Source organism: Electrophorus electricus, chromosome 6, assembly GCF_013358815.1.
Source record: "Electrophorus electricus isolate fEleEle1 chromosome 6, fEleEle1.pri, whole genome shotgun sequence".
Taxonomy (NCBI): Eukaryota; Metazoa; Chordata; class Actinopteri; order Gymnotiformes; family Gymnotidae; genus Electrophorus; species Electrophorus electricus.
The window spans coordinates 30,099,636-30,121,288 of NC_049540.1; the positions used below are offsets into that span (position 1 = coordinate 30,099,636).

Consider the following 21,653-nt stretch of genomic DNA (forward strand, 5'->3'; position numbering starts at 1 on the left):
AAACATGCTTAGCATATTTATAATAATAATAATTATTATTATTTATTATTATTAGAAATACTATATTTCTGCTGCAATATTACACTGGCTGGTAACACAACATATCAAACATGTTTGTTTGTTTTACTCTTGTATCAGCTAAATATATGATTAACATCTTCATTCTTTAAATTCAAAGTTTAAAGGAAATTTGTTTTGGTGCTCAAGTGCTAATCCTAAATGGCACTAAACTTGATTTTACATTCAGGTTTTTTGCTGTTTGTGTGTTAGCCTTGACTCATGAATCCAGCCTAGTTTAAATCCAAATTATACAGATTTGTTTTGATTCAAATTAAGGACTGAGGTCATCGCATAAGAAACAGAAGACATACACTTGCACTGTTATAACTCGTCATGATGATTTGCATTATTGTGTTCATCCAAAATTTAAATATGTAATCCAGCCCTTTGTAGTAAATGGGAATGTGTGGGAGCTCAGACAGTAATAATCTCCCACACTGTTATTGCCTCGTTTACCTCTGAGGGGCTGCCGTGGTTTTTCTCTCTTTAGATTCCAGGTGGAATGTGAACTATGTCTTGCTCTCACATGCTAACTTGCCTGAATCTTCAGTCATTTCCTGTCATTACTGCGGAGTTCCTGCAGGTCACTGAGAGGTTGTGAAGTTCTTATCTGCAGCAACTCATTGTGCTGCACTGCGGAGCGTTCTGACTGCGCTGAGACTGCAGCCCGTCGCCGTAGGTCCCAGGCTGTGGGAACACACATCCCCAACCCTCAAACGCACCGCACTGCCGGAACGCACGCCACGCCTGAAAGACCGTCCATGCCTGGCACAGCAATTGCAGCTCTGTCATCTAATAGCGCAATCAAAAGAGAAAAGCCCACTTTTCTTCTAGAGCTCCAGGGGCTGCCGCTGTGGTCCATGCCTGGCGGTAACTGGGACAGTGGGAATGTTCGCTCTCATTTTAACAAACTGCAGGCTTGGCAAATATGATATAAAACAGTAAATCTCCTTTTGCATGAATCCTCATTGTTCATGCGTGAACACTACAGGTGGTAAGAGGCACCTTTCTGATTAGACGTAGTTGCTCTGTTGTTACCAGTGCCAGAGAAATGGCCCTCAAACTATCACTGAGGAGAGAAGAACTGGGGAATATAATGGATATAACTCAGACATGCTGAGATGTGAGTAGTGTAAGACAGGTATGTGAGAGAAAACCTGACTGTAGAGATCAGCGAGGCTTTTTGCAAGCACTGAGGCTCTGATGAGTAAATTCTTCTTCCTTCTGCTCAGTGTCATGTGACACACCTCCACAGCTCCGGAGGCTCCAAGGCAGAAGATAAAAGTTTTGATGATGTGTTAATGCAGGACTGTCACAATAAGCTTTGCAACAGCTGTACACTCACCCACAGTAAAATAACAAATATAATAAAGAAAATGACAATTCATGTGTCTACTCTTTCTGTGTTTGTTTCTCTGTGTGTGTGTGTGTATGTGTATGTGAGCACCTGTGTGCTTGTGTATGCGCATGCGTGTGTGTGTGCCTGTGTGTGTACGTGTACATGGAGCTGTTTGTAGGTATGACAATACTGTACCCCATCATAGATACTGTGTGTGTGTGTGTGTATGTGTATGCGTATGCGTATGCGTGGCACAGTTAGACATCACACACAGATGACAGTCATGAAGTTCAGTATGTTTCCTCTTCCACAGGCTCACAGGAACATAGCTGCTGTGACAAACTGCTTTTGATGTTCGTGGTGCTGCTTATATTATCTGAGTTTGATGATACAGTAACTCATGGCTAATTTTGTAGTAATTACAGTAGGGCAGATATTGGGCGCCCATGGTGTGTAACAGCTCCCTTTGCGTTCTTAGAGGTTTCCAACAGTAACCAGCTAACATTACTCCGCTCGATTCTGCAACATTATTAAAAAAAACCAAAAAAAACCCAAACAAGCCAGCCAACAAACAAGCAATTAGACAGACATCAAACAAACAGTCAAACCAGTAAAAGAAATCGGCACGTGACGCTACACGAGTAATGGCATCGCGGGTTACATAAGACACTCCACATCATGTTGGGATTCAACGGAGTCTTGAATCGTGGAATCTATTCTGAACGCGCAGAGCAGCATCCTGTGCACTGCCAGAGACGCCCGTGCATTTGAACAATAACAGGATTATGCGTTTACACCAAATCGTCCACGACAGCAAACCAGGAGGCTGAAGAGAGGGCGACGCGCTCATCAGTGTGGCGGCCGCCTGCGCTGTCCGTGTTGCTGAAATGCGACGGCGCTGACCGCGGTCCCGGAAACAAACCCGCCTAAAGGCCACCGCGGAAACTGCTAAAAGCACAAACAAAGTATGTCACGTGGAATTACCACGCTCCCCTAAAAAATAATGTCCATATCGTGATGCACGTGCAGCGCGATCCACCACCATTAATTATTACTTGTCATATATTAACTCAAAAGCAAACCAGTATCGTTTACCTACTCTACGGGATCGGGACCTCGTCCAGATCAATCAAACCCCAGAATTTACGCTTAAGAATTTCATTTTTTTTTCCTTTTACCTATCTTTAAAAAGTAGGTATAGCGATATTTTATGCACAGACCATTTAATGTGTCAGAAACAGATTAGCATTTACACTCTTATAATAAAAATAAGTAAATAAATAAAATTACAATAAAAATAAGTTTAAAAAACAATTACAGCCACGACTTCAAAAATAAATGTATGCAAAATTATAATCATATATAGTACACATACGGTTCATCATATCATAATACTCACTACTCCGGTGAACGCGATTTGGATACGTTATATGTAGACTATTCGGTGCCGAATTTAATGATTTTTCTATATTACTGTCTTGTAAAAAGCTTAGCCAGTACAAGGCTGTACAGACCCGAGCCCAACACGCCTTGCACTACACAGCCGCGGTGTACGGAGTCTGGATGCTGGCTGCTTTTATTAATAGTATCGAGCTGCCGCGCGATGAAACCACGCATGTGTTGCTCTGCGCTGCGCTAGTGATCAGCCGTTCCTGGATCAGCCTTCTGGATCAGCCTCCTGGAGCCCAGAATGAATCTGCACTCAGACTGAAACCTCACTGCGCGCTCCGGCAGGACCACTGCTGTTCCCGAGCGTGTAGATCTGTGGTTTCTATAAGCTTGCCGTTATAGCCCGGGACGGATATAACGGATTTCTGTGGCGGGTCGAGATTCTGGGAGCCGATACCAGTACCGTGTTCCGTGTGCGTAATGTGTCATAGCAAAGAAAGGCAGTAAATAAACGGGACACGTCCATCTGCAATAACGAGCGAAGAAGACGCGATCATGGCTCCTCCACATCCACCCTGTGCGTGCTCGACTGCCATGCCTGCACCTGCGCTCACTTTCAACCTCCTTCTCTGGACGTTTTTAATCGCCGATCTTCCGTCAAGGTAAGGAAAAACGATTGCGAACGACGCAAAATGATATATATATATATATTATATAAATATATATCTTATATATTTATTTGGAGATGAATGTTTTATGAAGTACATCCCGACCATGTTGAAATGTTCCGTTTCTCCCACGAGCCCGTTAAGATGGCTCGATGTGCAAGAAAGTAGCTCGTGTTATGTTTGAACAGCCCACGAGAGAGGGGAACACATGCAATTATGCAGAAAGACGAAAATATGACAAAAAAATATTCTGTAGTTTATGTTTACGCACGAGGCCACAATACACAAGAATCAAACCAAGGGTTTGTCGACATCCGGGTTTGGCCGTTAGGATGTGAGTGGGGAATCTTACCCGTCTCATGGCCTAAGCGTGATTGCCGGGTTGGCGATGCTACAACCGTATTACAGGATTAGTTTGTTGTGTTTTGTCAGTTAAGATGTTCAAATGTCGTACCTCGAATTTCACAAACGGTTCTGACTGTATCATTGGGAAAGAAAAGCCACTGCTGTCGGTTGTGTAAGGATGGAGCAGTTTCACTTCCAGTGTAACTCCGGTTTAAAAGCGGCCTGTACAGTCAGTGTGTCTGTGTCATTACCTGTACAGTCAGTGTGTCTGTGTCATTACCTGTACAGTCAGTGTGTTGGTGTCATTACCTGTACAGTCAGTGTGTCTGTGTCATTACCTGTACAGTCAGTGTGTCTGAGTCATTACCTGTACAGTCAGTGTGTCTGTGTCATTACCTGTACAGTCAGTGTGTCTGAGTCATTACCTGTACAGTCAGTGTGTCGGTGTCATTACCTGTACAGTCAGTGTGTCTGAGTCATTACATGTACAGTCAGTGTGTCTGTGTCATTACATGTACAGTCAGTGTGTCTGTGTCATTACCTGTACAGTCAGTGTGTTGGTGTCATTACTTTTGCAGTCTGCTTCTGCCATAAATTTGCATTAAACACAAAGATGTATTTCCATCGCTATAACGAGCAGAAACAGGGCACGTGGCCAAAATCTCTTTTCGGCAGAAGTATTTTGCCCCCTTATCCATTTGTCCAGTACGAGCAAAAACGGCAGAGCACGAGTGTATTTGTCACGCCATTTCGGCCAGGACACGGGAGCGCTTAACACGCACGGATAAAGGGCTTGTTTGGCGTCTGTCATCCCTGACGTGGGAGGGGTGGGGCAGAGGAGCAGCCTAGCCTAGCTGAGAAATACTGATAGATCTGCTGTTATGGGATTGACTCCGATAGCTGTTTAGTTTCGCATTCTCTAAACATGCATGTTTTGGCCTGAAATTCTGAAGCCAGCTGTTGTGTGAATCAGTCCTCCAGACACCTGGGCAACAGTCAGTAAGATCGAGCCGTCCGACATCTATCCTACAACACATTAACAGGAGGCTGCTGAAGTATTACTTGCACCTGTGAATGACACAAGCCAAGCTCCCCTTATTTGTTTTTACATTTGTAACTAATTCATAGTATTGAAACATGCAATCTCTATTTAAGTATTTTTTTTAGGCCTAGTTGTATAAGTTTAGTGACTCTTGTACACTGCCCTCCTGGATACAGGTGTTGTTTGGGTTTAATGTTACTGTTGTTGCCTGCCCTCCTGGATTAAGGTTTTGTTTGTGTTTAGTGTGACTGTTGTAGCCTGCTGTCCTGGATAAAGGTGTTGTTTGTGTTTAGTGTGACTGTTGTAGCCTGCTGTCCTGGATAAAGGTGTTGTTTGTGTTTAGTGTGACTGTTGTAGCCTGTTGTATTGGATAAATGTGTTGTTTGGGTTTAGTGTTACTATTGTAGCCTGCTCTCCTGGATAAAGGTGTTGTTTGGGTTTAGTGTTACTATTGTAGCCTGCTCTCCTGGATAAAGGTGTTGTTTGGGTTTAGTGGGACTCTGTTGGAAGGTGTTGCAGACCTGTTGTTGGGGTGTTGACGTTTTTCAGGGAGTTTTTTTTATTTCTGAAATTCTGCTGGACACCAGGCAGTTCCTCGTCTGATGTTCTTCAGGCCTCTGCATTTCAGGAATGGAAGTTAATGATGGAAACATCCTTTGTATCATCTTTAGAGAAAATAATACAAGCACTGAGCACTCATTATTTTGAGGTTATAATGGTTTGAGGTTTCATACTTCTGTCATGTCTGGCAGTTTTAATAATTTGGTTCTTTAATTTGGATTTTTTCCCATATGGGCTCCTGCTCTAACAGTCAAAAATCTCAGGCAGATGTGTATGGCACCTGTGTACGGCACCCGGCACCTGTGTATGTCAGTGCCAATGGCAGGTCTTATTGGCTGGAGGTGCTTGAGGAATAACGCAGAGGGACTTTCTCATCCATCCTAAATCGGAATACAGCCAGGTGTGAAGAACCCTAGCCAGGTGTGAAGAACCCCGAGGCTTCACCCTGAGTCGTAGTGATAGGACTCTCCTCTGAGGCAGAAGGGAGCTGGGTGTGTGGAGGATAATGCCTTTGGTTACAAAGGCTGAACAGATGTGATGGGCATAAATTTAGTGTACAACCCTCTACAATTACACTCTTTTCCTGACACCTACTCTACTCCTCTGTTGAGCTGGTGAAGTGGTTGATCATAAATCATACTAGAAAACACAATAACACAACAACAACACAGTAATAATAACTCAGCAACAATAATATTTTTCATGTTAATGTGAAAACTTTGTTGATTTACATCAAAGAGAAGGTTACAGGTGTATAGACCTCAGTTGACCTTAAAGGTCTCAAGACCTTCCTTAAGGTGGGAGACTTTTACAGGAAGCTGCTTACAGTCAGAGATTTCTCCTCTGCACCAGGCCAGTGGGGCGAGGCATCATGGCATTATCTGGCTTTCCTGATTTGTAGGGGATGGACTGTACGCTGTGACATTGCTGCTGACATCAAAAGCGTCGTGCTGAGTTGGTGACAGTGTGTTAGGGCTGAGCTGTGTTTCATCTCCAGGGGTGTTGGGGATATCATAGGCCCCCCATGCCTGCCTTTGAGCACATGGAATCCAGATGCCATGCTGGAGACCCAGGAGCAAGGTCCCCAGACATGCCTGCAGAAGCCTCAGTCTGCAGTCTTGCTCTCTGGGCTTGAGTGGACGACAGTGGCCTGTCTAACTGTGTGGTCTGTCTGCCAATACAGGCATCAGGCGTTTATGTGCTAATATGTGTTGATTGTAATTCTTATTTTATGTATCTCTATATTTTTATTTGATTGATGTCAGTTTAAGATATTTTTTCCATGGGTGTTGGGCCATTTCACCATTTGTTTATTAATCTTTAAGACCACACTGACAGCAGGACCACACTGACACGTCAGAATTCTTTTTAAAAATGACTGAAAATTGTCTTTGTATTAAATATTTCTGAAGCATTGGTGCATTATTCTTTACGTCTTCTGCTGTGCGCGTGTATTTTTACAGTATTTTAGCCCATTAGACCTGGTGAGATGGAGCGCGTTTGGCAGCACCTAACGTGTTCTATTAATAACTGTGCTATTTAAAGGTCATATACTTAGGGAATTGTGGCCTTCAGTGGTTAGCTCATGTGTTGTTAGTAGCGCCACCTCCTCGGGCTGGCAGTGTGGCGGGGGGATGTACCTCCAGCTCCCTTCAGGGGTAAAGCAGACATAAGGGGAAGGGACTGCTCTTCCCCACCACCTGCACACCAGTACACCCAGTGGCACTGGAGGAGGCCTCTTCACCACAGTGATGGCTGTGGCCAACTGAGGAGACTGACATAAACATACTCATTAGATTCTGAGAACAAGCGGGATATGAAACAGAAGACAGTGTGTCTACAGGGCAAGACTGCTTGTATAATTCTTATCCGGGGAATGTAGAACACTGCATCAGTGGAAAAACACATGAATAGGCAATAGTAAATAATTGATTGATTTGGATGATGTTGGTAGTGGTGTTGATAGCGGTGATGGTAGTGGTGTTGGTAGCAGTGTTGGTTGTTGGTAGTGGTGGTGGTGTTGGTAGTGATGTTGGGTGTTGGTAGTGGTTACGGTGTTGGTGTTGCTAGTGGTGTTGGTTGATAGTAGTGATGTTGGTCTTGGTGTTGGTTGAGGGTAGTGGGGTTGGTAGTGGTGATGGTAGTGTTTTTGTTGGTGGTGTTGGTGGTGGCGGTTGGTGTTGGTGTTGATGGTGGTGGTAGCGGTGTTGGTTGGTGGTGGTCTTGGGTGTTGGTAGTGGTGGTGGTGTCAGTGTTTGTGTTGGTGTTAGCTAAAACAAGCTGAGACTAATGGGAATAGAACAGGGAAGCCATTTTTAAATCTTGAAGACACTTGGTTTAAAATTCCAGGACCACACTGACATGTCAGACATTTTTTTAAAAATGACTGAAAATTGTCTTTTTATTAAATATTTCTAAAGCATTGAGGCATAATTTTTTGCCTCTTGTGCAGTGTGCATGTTTGACATGTTTACTGCTGAAGTTCTTACATTTAAAGTCATGCCTGTTACAAAGCAGGGTGGCCATGCATGTTAATACAGGAAATTCAGGTGCCTGGCATGGCTGGAACTTTACCTCCAAATAAAGAACAAACCTCAACTTTAGCCATGGACATTTAAAGGAAATCAGCATGCACTTAAAATTTAAAACCATGCAAAGTCTGGGCCTCAGGGTGAAGCCATCCCTGTGTCAGGATATGTCTGAGTGTTCCAATCCAGAGAGCAGCCTCACACAGCATGGGCTCCTCCGCCTCCTGCTGATTCCATGGTTACTGTTTCACGTTGCCTTTTGTTGCCTGATTGCCTTGGCGAGGTCTTCACAGAGTCTGTGCATTCATCTGCTACCAGCTGTCTCGTGTCCCCTTTCAAAGTTTGTCCTTTCTTCTGTTTACAGCAGTATTTCAAAGCTTTGCTTGTGACTAACATCTGCATCATACTGGCGTAGCACTGGCCTGGGGTCAGGAGTATAAACAGGTTGTGAGACTGAATAAATCAGTAGACTGGAACCTGAGAGAACATGCACACACGAGAGAGGGAGGCATTATGGGGCAGTGGACTAGGGGTATGGGTGGAGGGAGAGAGCAGGTAAAGACTCAGTGCAGCTCAAAGACTATCAGAGAAGACCAGACTCAGTTACTGGGGTAAATAGGTTAAAAAAGTGCATTTGAATAAATGGTTTGTTTTCGCATGCTGAGACACTGGAGGCAACACAGTGAATGCATTAAAAGAGGTGATGATTTATGGAATCGCACCTACCGACCACAATCAGACAGAGAAAGAGAGAGAAAGAGAGAGAAAGAGAGGCAGAAAGACAGAGAAAGAGAGGCAGAAAGAGAGCACACTGTCCACTTTACCACTAATGCATCGATATTACTACACGCCTGTCTGGAGCCAGCAGACTCACCTCTCACTCACCGTCAGGAAACAAAACCGTCTAAACACTGTGTCATTTACACAAATACTGTAGGCCCAAGTGGCAAGAAAAACAGAAAATATTCATTAAGGGGCTGTCTGGGAGACATTACAGCGTGACTGTGTCTAGTGTGTGAGTGTCGCAATCCATATTTACACACAAACACACACACACACACACACACACACACACACACACACACACAAAGTCCTTCCAAATAAGGCTCAGCCTGATTTGTATCACATTAAGAACAATATAGGGAGTGAGACAGAGAAAAAAAGAGACAGAAGAAGGGCGAGAGAAAAGGAGAAAGACTGAAAGAAGCAGAGAGGGGGAGATATATGTAGAGAGGGGTATGGGCAGTGAAAATGGAGGGATTTAATGGCCAGTGCTGCACAGAGAGGTGGACAGGAGCTCACAACCTTCTCCAGACCCAAGCTGCCATACCATCACGCTTTACTGTCCTCTCTGCTGACGGCTCTCCTCTGTGTCAGGAGAGACGGGAGTGTTTCAGAGCTACGGATCATGTACATTTGGTCGTGGAGTTTAGTAGTCAAAGTCAAATTTATTTATATAGCGCTTTATACAACAGCTGTTGTCACAAAGCAGCTTTACAAATGTCCAAGTCCAAGCCCCCAGTGAGCAAACCACGGGTGACAGTGGCGAGGAAAAACTCCTTAGAGCACGAGGAAGAAACCTTGAGAGGAACCAAGAATCAAAGTTCCTCCTCGGGCCAACAGCAGATACCACAATAGTAACAATATAAACAATAAACAACAACAATAAGAACAGTCAAGAAATGGAAATCTATTCTAGGTTCTTAAAGATTCCTAGAAGCTAAGGACTCAATATGTAGCAGCTAGGCTAATGCTATGTGAGCATGTGTGGTATTTGAGTAAGTAATCATCACTCAGAAGCTAAGCTAATGTGCACACAGCCAGAGGTGATGTTTGCACCAGATACAGATGGGCAGTCCCCTCGTGCACCCATAAGCCCACAGATACAAGTGCAAATACAAGCGTTACAAATTCAAATGAGATTTATGTTTTAATTTATTCTTAAATACATGCCTGTTGCTATTGTAGCCATTATGTTTAATAATATTATTTCCCTATGACCTCTGATTAAAGTTGTAACCATGCGTTTTTGCCTAATGAAGCCACTGAGTGAATGCAGACCAGTGATAGCTACAGTGTGGAGAGGTGGAGCTACAGTGTGGAGCCATGCATTTTGAATATTTCTTTGTATTGATCTGGATCTCGAGCTAGGCCTCATTAACTGAGTTTGATTATTTTTTCCAGCATGACATCTCTGAAGATGGTTTACTCACACTGTTACCTCAGACCTCGCGGTGACAAAGCTTCACTGCTGAACGGTGACATTCATTACGTAATGTCTGTCACTTATACAGACACGTGATCTGTGACTCCAGTCTGTGACTGGAGACTTTGGCTTCACATCCCTGTCTGAACGTGGTCTCTTTAAAAGGACCTGACGGCTTCACTGTAACGGTAGAACAGGAACTGTCTGCTCCTCCATGCTCTGATCACTCACTGTAAAGAGCTGGCATACCACACTGGTCGTGATAGCCCTGACACACCCCACTGTACAAGAGCAAACTAGACAGGGCAGTGTGGACGCAGAGGGGAAACCAGAATAAATACCTGTGGATGATGGGTGGGGTGGAGGGGTGGAGCTCACTCCTGGCTTTCATCTAGACACACACACACGTCAGTACTCTGGAGGTATTTTACTTTGGACAATTCGTAAAACAAACTAAAAGTAAAGTTTTCAGTAAAACCGGGCTGTTCCCCAATCACACGCATTACAGTCAGATCTATCTGCTGGAATATGGTTAGACTGATGAGGGCTTATTGTGTTCTTCAGAGGGATGTGTTACTGTTTATTTGCTCAGTAAAAAAAACACAAAAAAACGAGTCAATATCTGGTCACAAATAGACATAGTTTTACTGATTATAGTTCGGTTGAAAAACACAGCAAGAAAACAGGCAGAAGTCACAATCAGAAAAACAACCCCAGCAGAAGTACAATGGGGTAAATCCACAAACAGCAGGAGCAGAAAACACTACCGGAAACAAACATAGAAGAACGTTTCATTGTACAGAGGAAAGAACCGTGGAAATATTTCACAAAGAACACCTGGTTGAGAAGGTGCTTAAACTAACAACAGGTGGTGATGATCAGAGCGAGCCTATTGGTGGAGACATGTGGAACAGGACCGTAGATGATGGGAAATGGAGTTTCCCAGGTGGGGGGTAACCATAACGAATACATCTCCAGTACACATTGAAATACACAGCAGTTCAAAGTCTTTCCATGTGCTTAAATAATATGCCACTAAACTCTTTTTCCCTTTATGTTGGTTTCTGGACTTGAGAATCAAGAACATTTTTGTTTGGAAATCGGAATTTCTGGAATTCAACAATAACCACAAGGCTGTTTCTCCTTTGCAATTAAAGGAATCATTTCAAAAACATTAGAACATTTTTCAATTTTCTATTTTCCTTTTTTAATGTAAATTGTTTATTGGTATCACACAGGTCCCTTAAAGCTAGCTTGTACAAGTAATATAATTTATATTTAAACAACTTTCTAAAATAGCAGAACAAGTTGGCATCTAAAAATGTAAATATATACATTTACATTTATATATTTACATTAACATTTAGAATTTTATATATATATATATATATATATATATATATATATATATATATATATATATATATATATATATATATATATAAACACACACACACACACACATTATATATACACATGTACTGGTACTTGACTAGGTTGCCTATAACATTCATGTGGGTTGAGCATTCACAGATACAGCAGGAGGAGAACACTGTTAGCATGTTAGCATAGCACAATAGCAAGAGTGAAGATCCCAGAGTCTTTATGAGCTTACAGCTCGGTTGTGGTAATTGTTAACAGTGCTGATTAACGTTCTGTAGTCGGTCAGTCGGCTATTATGATTGTGTAAGTGTCTTTTTCATTGTATCAAAATTTGTTTGGAAGTTGGTTCTTTCTGCAGGGGATCTATTATTACGCTGCGCTCCTCAGATTATCTCTGCTTCTGACGTTCCTGTCTCACGTCTGTATTATTTATAATTTTCTGACGTTCGTGTCTCACGTCTGTATTATTTATCATTTTCTGATGTTCCAGTCTCACCCTGACCGTCTTTCTGTCTTTTCTGTTACCAGTTCTGTCCAAACAGAAAACGATGATGATGAAGTGACTAACAAGACATGGGTGCTGACACGGTCAGCGAAGGTGCATGAGAGTGATGTCACTCACATTTTGAACAGTCTACTAGATGGCTATGACAACAAGTTACGACCAGACATAGGAGGTGAGTGTCCTCTATTCTACTGCCAATGAGCCAAGAGCGGCCGATCCCTGAACGGGCTGCCTCCCAATCCCATGGTTAAGATAGGTTAAACAGATGGACACCTAGCTCTGTAAGTGTTAGCTAGGTTAAACAGATGGACACCTAGCTCTGTAAGTGTTAGCTAGGTTAAACAGATGGACACCTAGCTCTGTAAGTGTTAGCTAGGTTAAACAGATGGACACCTAGCTCTGTAAGTGTTAGCTAGGTTAAACAGATAGACACCTAGCTCTGTAAGTGTTAGCTAGGTTAAACAGAGGGACACCTAGCTCTGTAAGTGTTAGCTAGGTTAAACAGATGGACACCTAGCTCTGTAAGTGTTAGCTAGGTTAAACAGATGGACACCTAGCTCTGTAAGTGTTAGCTAGGTTAAACAGAGGGACACCTAGCTCTGTAAGTGTTAACTAGGTTAAACAGATGGACACCTAGCTCTGTAAGTGTTAGCTAGGTTAAACAGAGGGACACCTAGCTCTGTAAGTGTTAGCTAGGCTAAACAGATGGACACCTAGCTCTGTAAGTGTTCGCTAGGTTAAACAGATGGACATCTAGCTCTGTAAGTGTTAGCTAGGCTAAACAGAGGGATACCTAGCTCTGTAAGTGTGTTAGCTAGGTTAAACAGATGGACACCTAGCTCTGTAAGTGTTAGCTAGGTTAAACAGATGGACACCTACGTCTGTAAGTGTTAGCTAGTTTAAGCAGATGAACACCAAGCTTCATAAGTGTTAGTTATGTTAAACAGATGAACACCTAGCGCCATAATTTACCCTGGCCTAATCCGTTTACTTTCCCTTTAGAATTCTGTGGCAACACCCTGCTACTGCCCCGTTCTGTATTAATATCATTCTGGTCCTTTAGTTGTACTGGTTTTACTGGTTCCGTCCTGGCTGAAGTCTAAAGAGAGCAGCGTCAGGAGGGAGTACTGCCTGATATTAAAAGTACAAGCTTGTAACATTGATTCATAGTGTAGGTCTGTGATTTTCACTTCCTGCAGGAATTCTCTATCTGCAGTATCTGCTGAATTTAGGCCCAGAGTTGGACTACAGCTACAACAGCTATGATCCAGATGTTCATCCCTTTTCTAAATTGGTCATACCATCAATTCCAGGACCAGGCTCTGCTCTGAGGGATGCAGGGGGGCCTGATGTTCTGAGCTCTTCCCAGGACTGCTCTAGGTTGAGCGTGCAGGGGCGTGGCATGCTGTGGGCGTGGCGTTGGCGTGGCATGGTCCTGTTGCAGATGCGTTCTTCGGCATGCCTGTGAAGAGCCCAGTGGAGGTGTCGCATACCCTTATACAACCATCCCCGTCTAAACCTAACCCTAACCCTAACCCTAATCCTACCTCTACCCCTAGTCCAAACCCTAACCTTAACCCTAACCCAAACCCTAACCCTAATTCTAAACCTAACCCTAATCCTACCTCTACCCCTAGCCCAAACCCTAACCTTAACCCTAACCCCAACCCTAACAGTAACTCTAATCCTAACCCCAACCTTAACAGTAACCCTAACCCTAACCCCAACCCCAACCCTAACCCTAACCCCAACCCTAACCCTAACCCTAACCCCAACCCTAACCCCAACCCTAACCCTAACCCTAACCCTAACCCCAACCCTAACACCAACCTTAACAGTAACCCTAACCCTAACCCTAACTCTAACCCTAACCCTAACCCCAACCCTAACCCCAACCCTAACCCTAACCCTAACCCTAACCCCAACCCTAACCCTAAGCCTAACCCTGACTTTCCACAGAGGATGGGGAAATGTCTGACATACTTTTTCTCAAAAAATTATAAATGCAGCTCTTTTCATCCTTGAAAGTGCGCTGCCACAGACATACCAGACGCTCTGGACTCAGACTCGGCGCTGTGTTTTCATCACGCTGTGGATTGATTTTGCGTTCCAACCTGTGCTCACAGTGTCAGTGAACACACGGCCCTTCGTGCTTCTCCAGGCACGAGTGACGTGCCGCTTTCCTTTCGCAGAGATCTCAGTCAGGACGTGGGAAGCTTTGGTCCATGCTTCTGTTTGTGCGTGGACAATGTGAGACAGAGACGTCTCAGCCTGCTGTCCGCCGCGCAGGCTGCGTGTATTCCGTGACACGCTGCACTCGTCCTGACATCACACCGCCTGCAGGAGCTGCCAGGATTCCTCTCCCATCCTCCCCTTTCAGGACATTGCAGGACTCCTGTCAGGAGGTGTCAGGATTTATGGGGGATGGGTCTGACCAGCTAAACTTCCCAGAATGCTACTGGTCTTACTGAATAAGATCGCACTGCTGTGAGTGGTGGACAGCTGTGCTCATGTGGTTTATTAAAGTTTATTGCCATAGAATTTCATATTGGGCCAAGATATATTCATGAGTAATAAGATTCTTCACAGTCTCTACTTTAAAGCGAAGGAACCTTAAAAGTATGAGAACCACATTTTGTCCGTTCGACTCTATTAAAGAAGTTTAACATGTCAGCCATTTGGTGATGCATAAAAACTTTTTTTTTTTATTATACTTGCATTTCTCACTTACTCACTCTTTCACTCTTTTTTCTCACTTACTCACTCTTTCACTCTTTTTTCTCACTTACTCACTCTTTCACTCTTGTCTCTTTTCAGTCAAGCCGACGGTGATACACACGGACATGTTTGTTAACAGTATTGGCCCAGTAAACGCAATCAACATGGTAAGTGATTTCCCGATGGGGGAAACCTTGTTTTGTGCTCTTAATGTCAGTTAAAGTGCTGATTACAATTCTGATTCATATTTGGTGAAATAACTGTGCTCACTGTGGTGTTTGATTGTGACATTGTATCCTGTATATATCTCGTTCATTATAAATAAAATGATCAGTGTTTTTACCATGTCAGTGAGAGACTTCAACTGTAACATGCGGGTTTCATGTAGTGTTTCATGCTTTCATGTCTCAGCTCTGTTTCTGTATTTTCTGCTGAATTGAGTTTATCTCTGACTCACGTGGGATTAAATGAGACTTGAATAATCTACTAAGCTTGTGCTTGGCCCCCTTTTGGAGACTGAGCATGGACCTTAAATGAGCAGACACAGCAGTGTTCAGGAGCTAAACTGGTAGTCTACCATTGCTGCGCTGGCCATGAGAAAAATGCTTCTTATCAAACCTATTGAATCATGTTTGTGGTTTTTACAGGTGTGTACTTATGTTTTAGTGATATGAGAGAGACAAATATATATATATATATATATATGAGACAAATATATATATTGCTGGTTTGGATTGCTGGTTTGGATTATATTCAACTTTAGTAGTGGTGTGTAGCAATAAAAACAATATGATGTCGGCAGATCTTAAATTCAGATCTGAGCCTATGTGTCCTTAACCTGAGGATGAGAACTGCACGCTGCTCCGAAGCTCCTGCTTTTGATGTGAGGAGTTTTGCGTCTGTGCCATCCAGAGGGAGCTGAACGCGCCTCTGGAAGCTCGAGCTTTTTCCTTTGATGGTGGGAATCAGAAGACGGCCCTGCCAACGGTGGTCGGACACGGTGTGAATATGATAGATAAAAGGTTTAGTCGAGGTTAAAATCGTGTGAGAAAGGCGACGTGATGAAATGGTCCTGTGTTCAGCAACAGAACTGCACCATGCAGTGGAAGGAGGGTGGGGTGAGACCTGCAACACTCATTCTGGATTCTGGCTTTATTGCAAGGCCAAGCTCTGGAGAAAAGTCACTTGTTAATACCTCTGTCTCCTCGGCCACTACCAAAGATTCGATCTCCACCCTGTCTGAAATAAAAACTAGAAAAAAATCTCAGTGATTTGATTTGGAGCCTTGGGCTCTCCTGTTTCATAAAGTCCCAAATAACTAAATAAATAAATAATAAAAAATAATAATAAATGCCAGCAATAATGAAAGCTCCCACTGCCCCATCTGCTTTTGTGCTGTATCTAGAGAACAGAAGGTGTGCACCTGGGGACATGAAGGAATGGGCATGAAAGAGAGAGAGCTGCAGTGAGAAGAGTGTGGGTCTATGATAAAGAGTGACATGGGAGTGTGAGGAGAGTGTGGGTCTATAATAAAGAGTGACATGGGAGTGTGAGGAGAGTGTGGGTCTATGATAAAGAGTGACATGGGAGTGTGAGGAGAGTGGGTCTATAATAAAGAGTGACATGGGAGTGTGAGGAGAGTGTGGGTCTATAATAAAGAGTGACATGGGAGTGTGAGGAGAGTGTGGGTATATGATAAAGAGTGACATGGGAGTGTTAGGAGAGTGTGGGTCTATGATAAAGAGTGACATGGGAGTGAGGAGAGTGTGGGTCTATAATAAAGAGTGACATGGGAGTGTGAGGAGAGTGTGGGTCTATGATAAAGAGTGACATGGGAGTGTGAGGAGAGTGTGGGTCTATAATAAAGAGTGACATGGGAGTGTGAGGAGAGTGTGGGTCTATGATAAAGAGTGACATGGGAGTGTGAGGAGAGTGGGTCTATGATAAAGAGTGACATGGGAGTGCGATGAGAGTGTGGGTCTATAATAAAGAGTGACATGGGAGTGTGAGGAGAGTGTGGGTCTATGATAAAGAGTGACATGGGAGTGTGAGGAGAGTGTGGGTCTATAATAAAGAGTGACATGGGAGTGTGAGGAGAGTGTGGGTCTATGATAAAGAGTGGCATGGGAGTGTGAGGAGAGTGTGGGTCTATGATAAAGAGTGACATGGGAGTGTGAGGAGAGTGTGGGTCTATGATAAAGAGACGCCCAGGAGTGTTAGGAGAGTGTGGGTCTATAATAAAGAGTGACATGGGAGTGTGAGGAGAGTGTGGGTCTATAATAAAGAGAGACCCAGGAGTGTTAGGAGAGTGTGGGTCTATAATAAAGAGTGACATGGGAGTGTGAGGAGAGTGGGTCTATGATAAAGAGTGACATGGGAGTGTGAGGAGAGTGTGGGTCTATAATAAAGAGTGACATGGGAGTGTGAGGAGAGTGTGGGTCTATGATAAAGAGTGACATGGGAGTGTGAGGAGAGTGTGGGTCTATGATAAAGAGTGACATGGGAGTGCGATGAGAGTGTGGGTCTATAATAAAGAGTGACATGGGAGTGTGAGGAGAGTGTGGGTCTATGATAAAGAGAGACATGGGAGTGTGAGGAGAGTGGGTCTATGATAAAGAGTGACATGGGAGTGTGAGGAGAGTGTGGGTCTATGATAAAGAGTGGCATGGGAGTGTGAGGAGAGTGTGGGTCTATGATAAAGAGTGACATGGGAGTGTGAGGAGAGTGTGGGTCTATAATAAAGAGTGACATGGGAGTGTGAGAAGAGTGTGGGTCTATGATAAAGAGTGGCATGGGAGTGTGAGGAGAGTGTGGGTCTATGATAAAGAGTGACATGGGAGTGTGAGGAGAGTGTGGGTCTATGATAATGAGTGACATGGGAGTGTGAGGAGAGTGTGGGTCTATGATAAAGAGTGACCTGGGAACATTATGAGAGTGGGTCTATGATAAAGAGAGAACCAGGAGTGTTAGGAGATTTAATTTTCTGGTTGAGGGACTCAAGATGTCTGTGTCCCAGGGGTCTATAAATACAGATGAAAAGCAGTACAGCCAGCCTGATCTCAGAGCAGCCTGTACTCAGTACAGCCTTATCTCAGAAAAGCCTGAGCTCAGTGCAGCCTGAACTCAGTACAGCCTGATCTCAGGACAGCCTGAACTTAGTACAGCCTGGTCTCAGAACAGCCTGAACTCAGGTTGCTAAAGAGCTGCTCAGCTCATCTGAGTAAAAATGGCCATCTAAGAAGAGGTGTTGAGTTGTCTGGTGTTGGCTGGAGGAGCTCAGGTCCAGTCCCGCTTCGTTCCGTTTCTGGTTTTCCTGTACACTGTGTATGAACATTTTGAACAAAGTTGAGGTCATCTGTCACTGACATGTCTCCAGTTGCCATGGCCATGTCACACAACGAGCGCGGACTGTGCAGGTGTGTCTTTAAGGAGCTTTGTCCTCTGGCTCCTCCCACAGGAATACACCATCGACATCTTCTTTGCTCAGACGTGGTACGACAGACGTCTGAAGTTCAACAGTACCATGAAGGTCCTGCGTCTCAACAGCAACATGGTGGGCAAGATCTGGATCCCTGACACCTTCTTTCGTAACTCCAAGAAGGCTGACGCCCACTGGATCACCACGCCCAATCGCATGCTCCGCATCTGGAATGATGGGCGGATACTGTATACTCTGAGGTACCCTGGTGGTGCCCCACGGACACATGCGTGATACTCAGACAACATTAGCTGGTTTATTGAGGAGAGAGGACACTGCTGTTAGCGAACAGCTGTGAAATTGCAAAAAGCTCCAGAGGTGTTTCTCTAATTAACTGATGGCCTTAGCAGCAGGTTTAGCACCAACACTAAACGCCAAACGTGGATTTCACTTCCTGTTGTTAAGTCCATTATTATGCCCACTTAAATGGGAGTGATCCAACATTGCATTACAGATGGGCTGCATTTGGACATACATGTGTGTGTGTGCGTGTGTGCGTGTGTGTCTGTGTGTGTGTGTGCGTGCGTGTGTGTGGTAGTTCTTGCCGTGTGCTGGAGATGTAACTGGGGGGTATTTCTGTTGCTAGGTTGACCATCGATGCTGAGTGCCAACTCAAACTGAATAACTTTCCCATGGATGAACACTCATGTCCCCTGGAGTTCTCCAGCTGTAAGTCTGGCCATATGTCCCCATACTTGGACACCTGTCCCTCTCTACGTCCCCTTGCATGGACACCTCTCCCTCTCTACGTTCCTCATTCCTGCTTCTGTACCTCGGTACGCCAGCCAAACCCACAGAGCTTGTTTGCGCTCTTATAGAGACATGGATGCACCAGCTGCACAACTTCATGTCCGTTTCCTTCTCTTGGGCTCTGAGTCACGTAGCATCATATTCATGATGTAGGCTATGTCAGGGGCCAGGAGCCCCTGTCTCTTGCTGTCTCATATGATTGGTCAGGAGGGGTTTTTATGGTAGTAGGGATGTTCAGGAGAGGCAGATGCAGTACACGAACTGTGGATGTTTCTATTGATAAGGTATGAGTCTCATACCACCTGTAGTCTCAGGTGTGGACATAGGGTATGAGTCTCATACCACCTGTAGTCTCAGGTGTGGACATAGGGTATGAGTCTCATACCACCTGTAGTCTCAGGTGAGGACATAGGGTATGAGTCTCAATACCACCTGTAGTCTCAGGTGTGGACATAGGGTATGAGTCTCAGTACCACCTGTAGTCTCGGGTGTGGACATAGGGTATGAGTCTCAATACCACCTGTAGTCTCAGGTGTGGACATAGAGTATAAGTCTCAATACCACCTGTAATCTCAGGTGAGGACATAGGGTATGAGTCTCATACCACCTGTAGTCTCAGGTGTGGACATAGGGTATGAGTCTCATACCACCTGTAGTCTCAGGTGAGGACATAGGGTATGAGTCTCATACCACCTGTAGTCTCAGGTGTGGACATAGGGTATGAGTCTCATACCACCTGTAGTCTCAGGTGTGGACATAGGGTATGAGTTTCAGTACCACCTGTAGTCTCAGGTGTGGACATAGGGTATAACTCTCAATACCACCTGTAGTCTCAAGTGAGGACATAGGGTATGAGTCTCAGTACCACGTGTAGTCTCAAGTGTGGACATAGGGTTTGAGCCTCATACCACCTGTAATCTCAGGTGTGGAAATAGGGTATGAGTCTCAGTAGCATCTGTAGTCTCAGGTGTGGACATAGGGTATGAGTCTCATACCACCTGTAATCTCAGGTGTGGACATAGGGTTTGAGCCTCATACCACCTGTAATCTCAGGTGTGGACATAGGGTATGAGTCTCATACCACCTGTAGTCTCAGGTGTGGACATAGGGTATGAGTCTCATACCACCTGTAGTCTCAGGTGTGGACATAGGATAGGAGTCAATGATCTGAGTCACAGGGAAATTACGGCTTGGCCAGAGGCTTGACTGAACCCTGAACTGTTCAGTGACAGTGCTCCTGACTAAACCCTGAACTCTTTCTTTCCTCAGATGGCTACCCTAAGGAGGAGATCATTTACAAGTGGAAGAGGAGTTCTGTTGAGGTTGGTGACATCCGCTCATGGAGGTTGTACCAGTTCTCCTTTGTGGGCCTGAGGAACACTTCAGAGATCGTCCGAACTGTGTCAGGTAGAGGTCTCTCTATACCTTCTGTCCCATACTAACATACACTGCATCTGCCTTGCCCCAGGCTTGTTGCTCCCAGGCACCTCAGTGGAGAAGCACACATCCATCCCAGCTTGACTCAGGGTGCCATTAAATAACGTCGGCCCAGACAGAACTACACAGACATCAGGAACTCACTAGGAACATGCAAATATTGCATTTGTAATGGTTGCTTGCTCTGAGACTGAGCTTGCTCATGTTGCACATGTGGCATAGCACAGAAATATACTGCACATTACTCTAAGAATAATTATTATCTACTGGTTTGAATTATTATCTACTGGTTTATTGTGCTGGCAAACCACATATTCTTGTTCCATCACTTGTGTGTGTGTGTGTGTGTGTGTGTGTGTGTGTGTGTGTGTGTGTGTGTGTGTGTGAGAAATGGAGATGGACAGAAGAAGAAACAGCGACAGATGAAAAGACCCTCAGAGTGAACACACACTAACAGAGTGTAATACAGAATGAGAGCTGGAAACAGAGACATTAAAAATGTCCCCCCGTGAAAGAGACATGTCCCCGTCCCAATATATCACGTTGTTTGATTGGTGTAGAAACACTCGAGGCAAAGAAGCCATTCATCCCCTGAGAGACCCAGCGCAGTAAGTGTTTACCAGAAGGTCCATTACACGTTGCCATTATCATAAACCTGACAGATCTAGTCTGGGGCTTTCGAGGAAAAGCCAAACAGAGCAGGGAGTGAAATCTTGTTTATCGAAGCGATTTGCTTAAATGGTTATTGATTGAAGTAGGAGTTCTTGCACTCCGCTGATGCATTTCAGAGATTAAATCCCCCCACACACGCATGCATACATCTGTTTTCCACATACGTGTTGCTGTCTGAGGGGTGTGTGTACTGTGATTACTGTGGCAGACACTATAACGCACTGTCATGCTCTCCCTGCTTGTGGTGCAGTTCCTGTCGTGCTAGTCTGATGTCATATTTTGTGTTTTGTCTTGTCACCATGGTGATTTTGCTATGTGATTGATTTGTTTTGGTCCTGGTGTGACCCATAAGGGTTTAAAGGTTATTCCTATTCATTTTGGGGACAGAAGATTTAAATAAATGTGTGCTAGTTACACTCTCAACCTGAGAAGACAGCAGAGAGAAAAAAAGTGAATCCTCTTTAAAATGTAATTTCATATTTTTATATGGTGGTACAATATGTAGAGTTTAAAAATGCAGTAGTGGAATAGTGGAGCAGTGACCTTTACCCTTAATGAGGTCACACCCACCA

At 44.3% G+C, this 21,653-nt stretch overlaps 1 protein-coding gene across 5 annotated transcripts in view; it reads left to right on the top strand.

The window, feature by feature from the left end:
• The first annotated feature begins 2,704 nt into the window (after positions 1 to 2,704).
• Positions 2,705 to 21,653, top strand: part of gabrg2 (gamma-aminobutyric acid type A receptor subunit gamma2) — a 45,222-nt gene continuing 26,273 nt past the window's right edge. For 3 of the 5 annotated variants that reach the window (XM_035527299.1, XM_035527300.1, XM_035527301.1), the window contains exons 1-6: positions 2,705 to 3,450; positions 12,050 to 12,198; positions 14,844 to 14,911; positions 18,202 to 18,422; positions 18,809 to 18,891; positions 20,242 to 20,379. In XM_035527299.1, the coding sequence (XP_035383192.1) occupies positions 3,344 to 3,450; positions 12,050 to 12,198; positions 14,844 to 14,911; positions 18,202 to 18,422; positions 18,809 to 18,891; positions 20,242 to 20,379 (766 nt within the window). In that variant the 5' untranslated portion in view covers positions 2,705 to 3,343. The remainder of the gene's footprint in view (positions 3,451 to 12,049; positions 12,199 to 14,843; positions 14,912 to 18,201; positions 18,423 to 18,808; positions 18,892 to 20,241; positions 20,380 to 21,653) is intronic. The other 2 variants (XM_035527302.1, XM_035527303.1) reach the window with 1 other exon arrangement.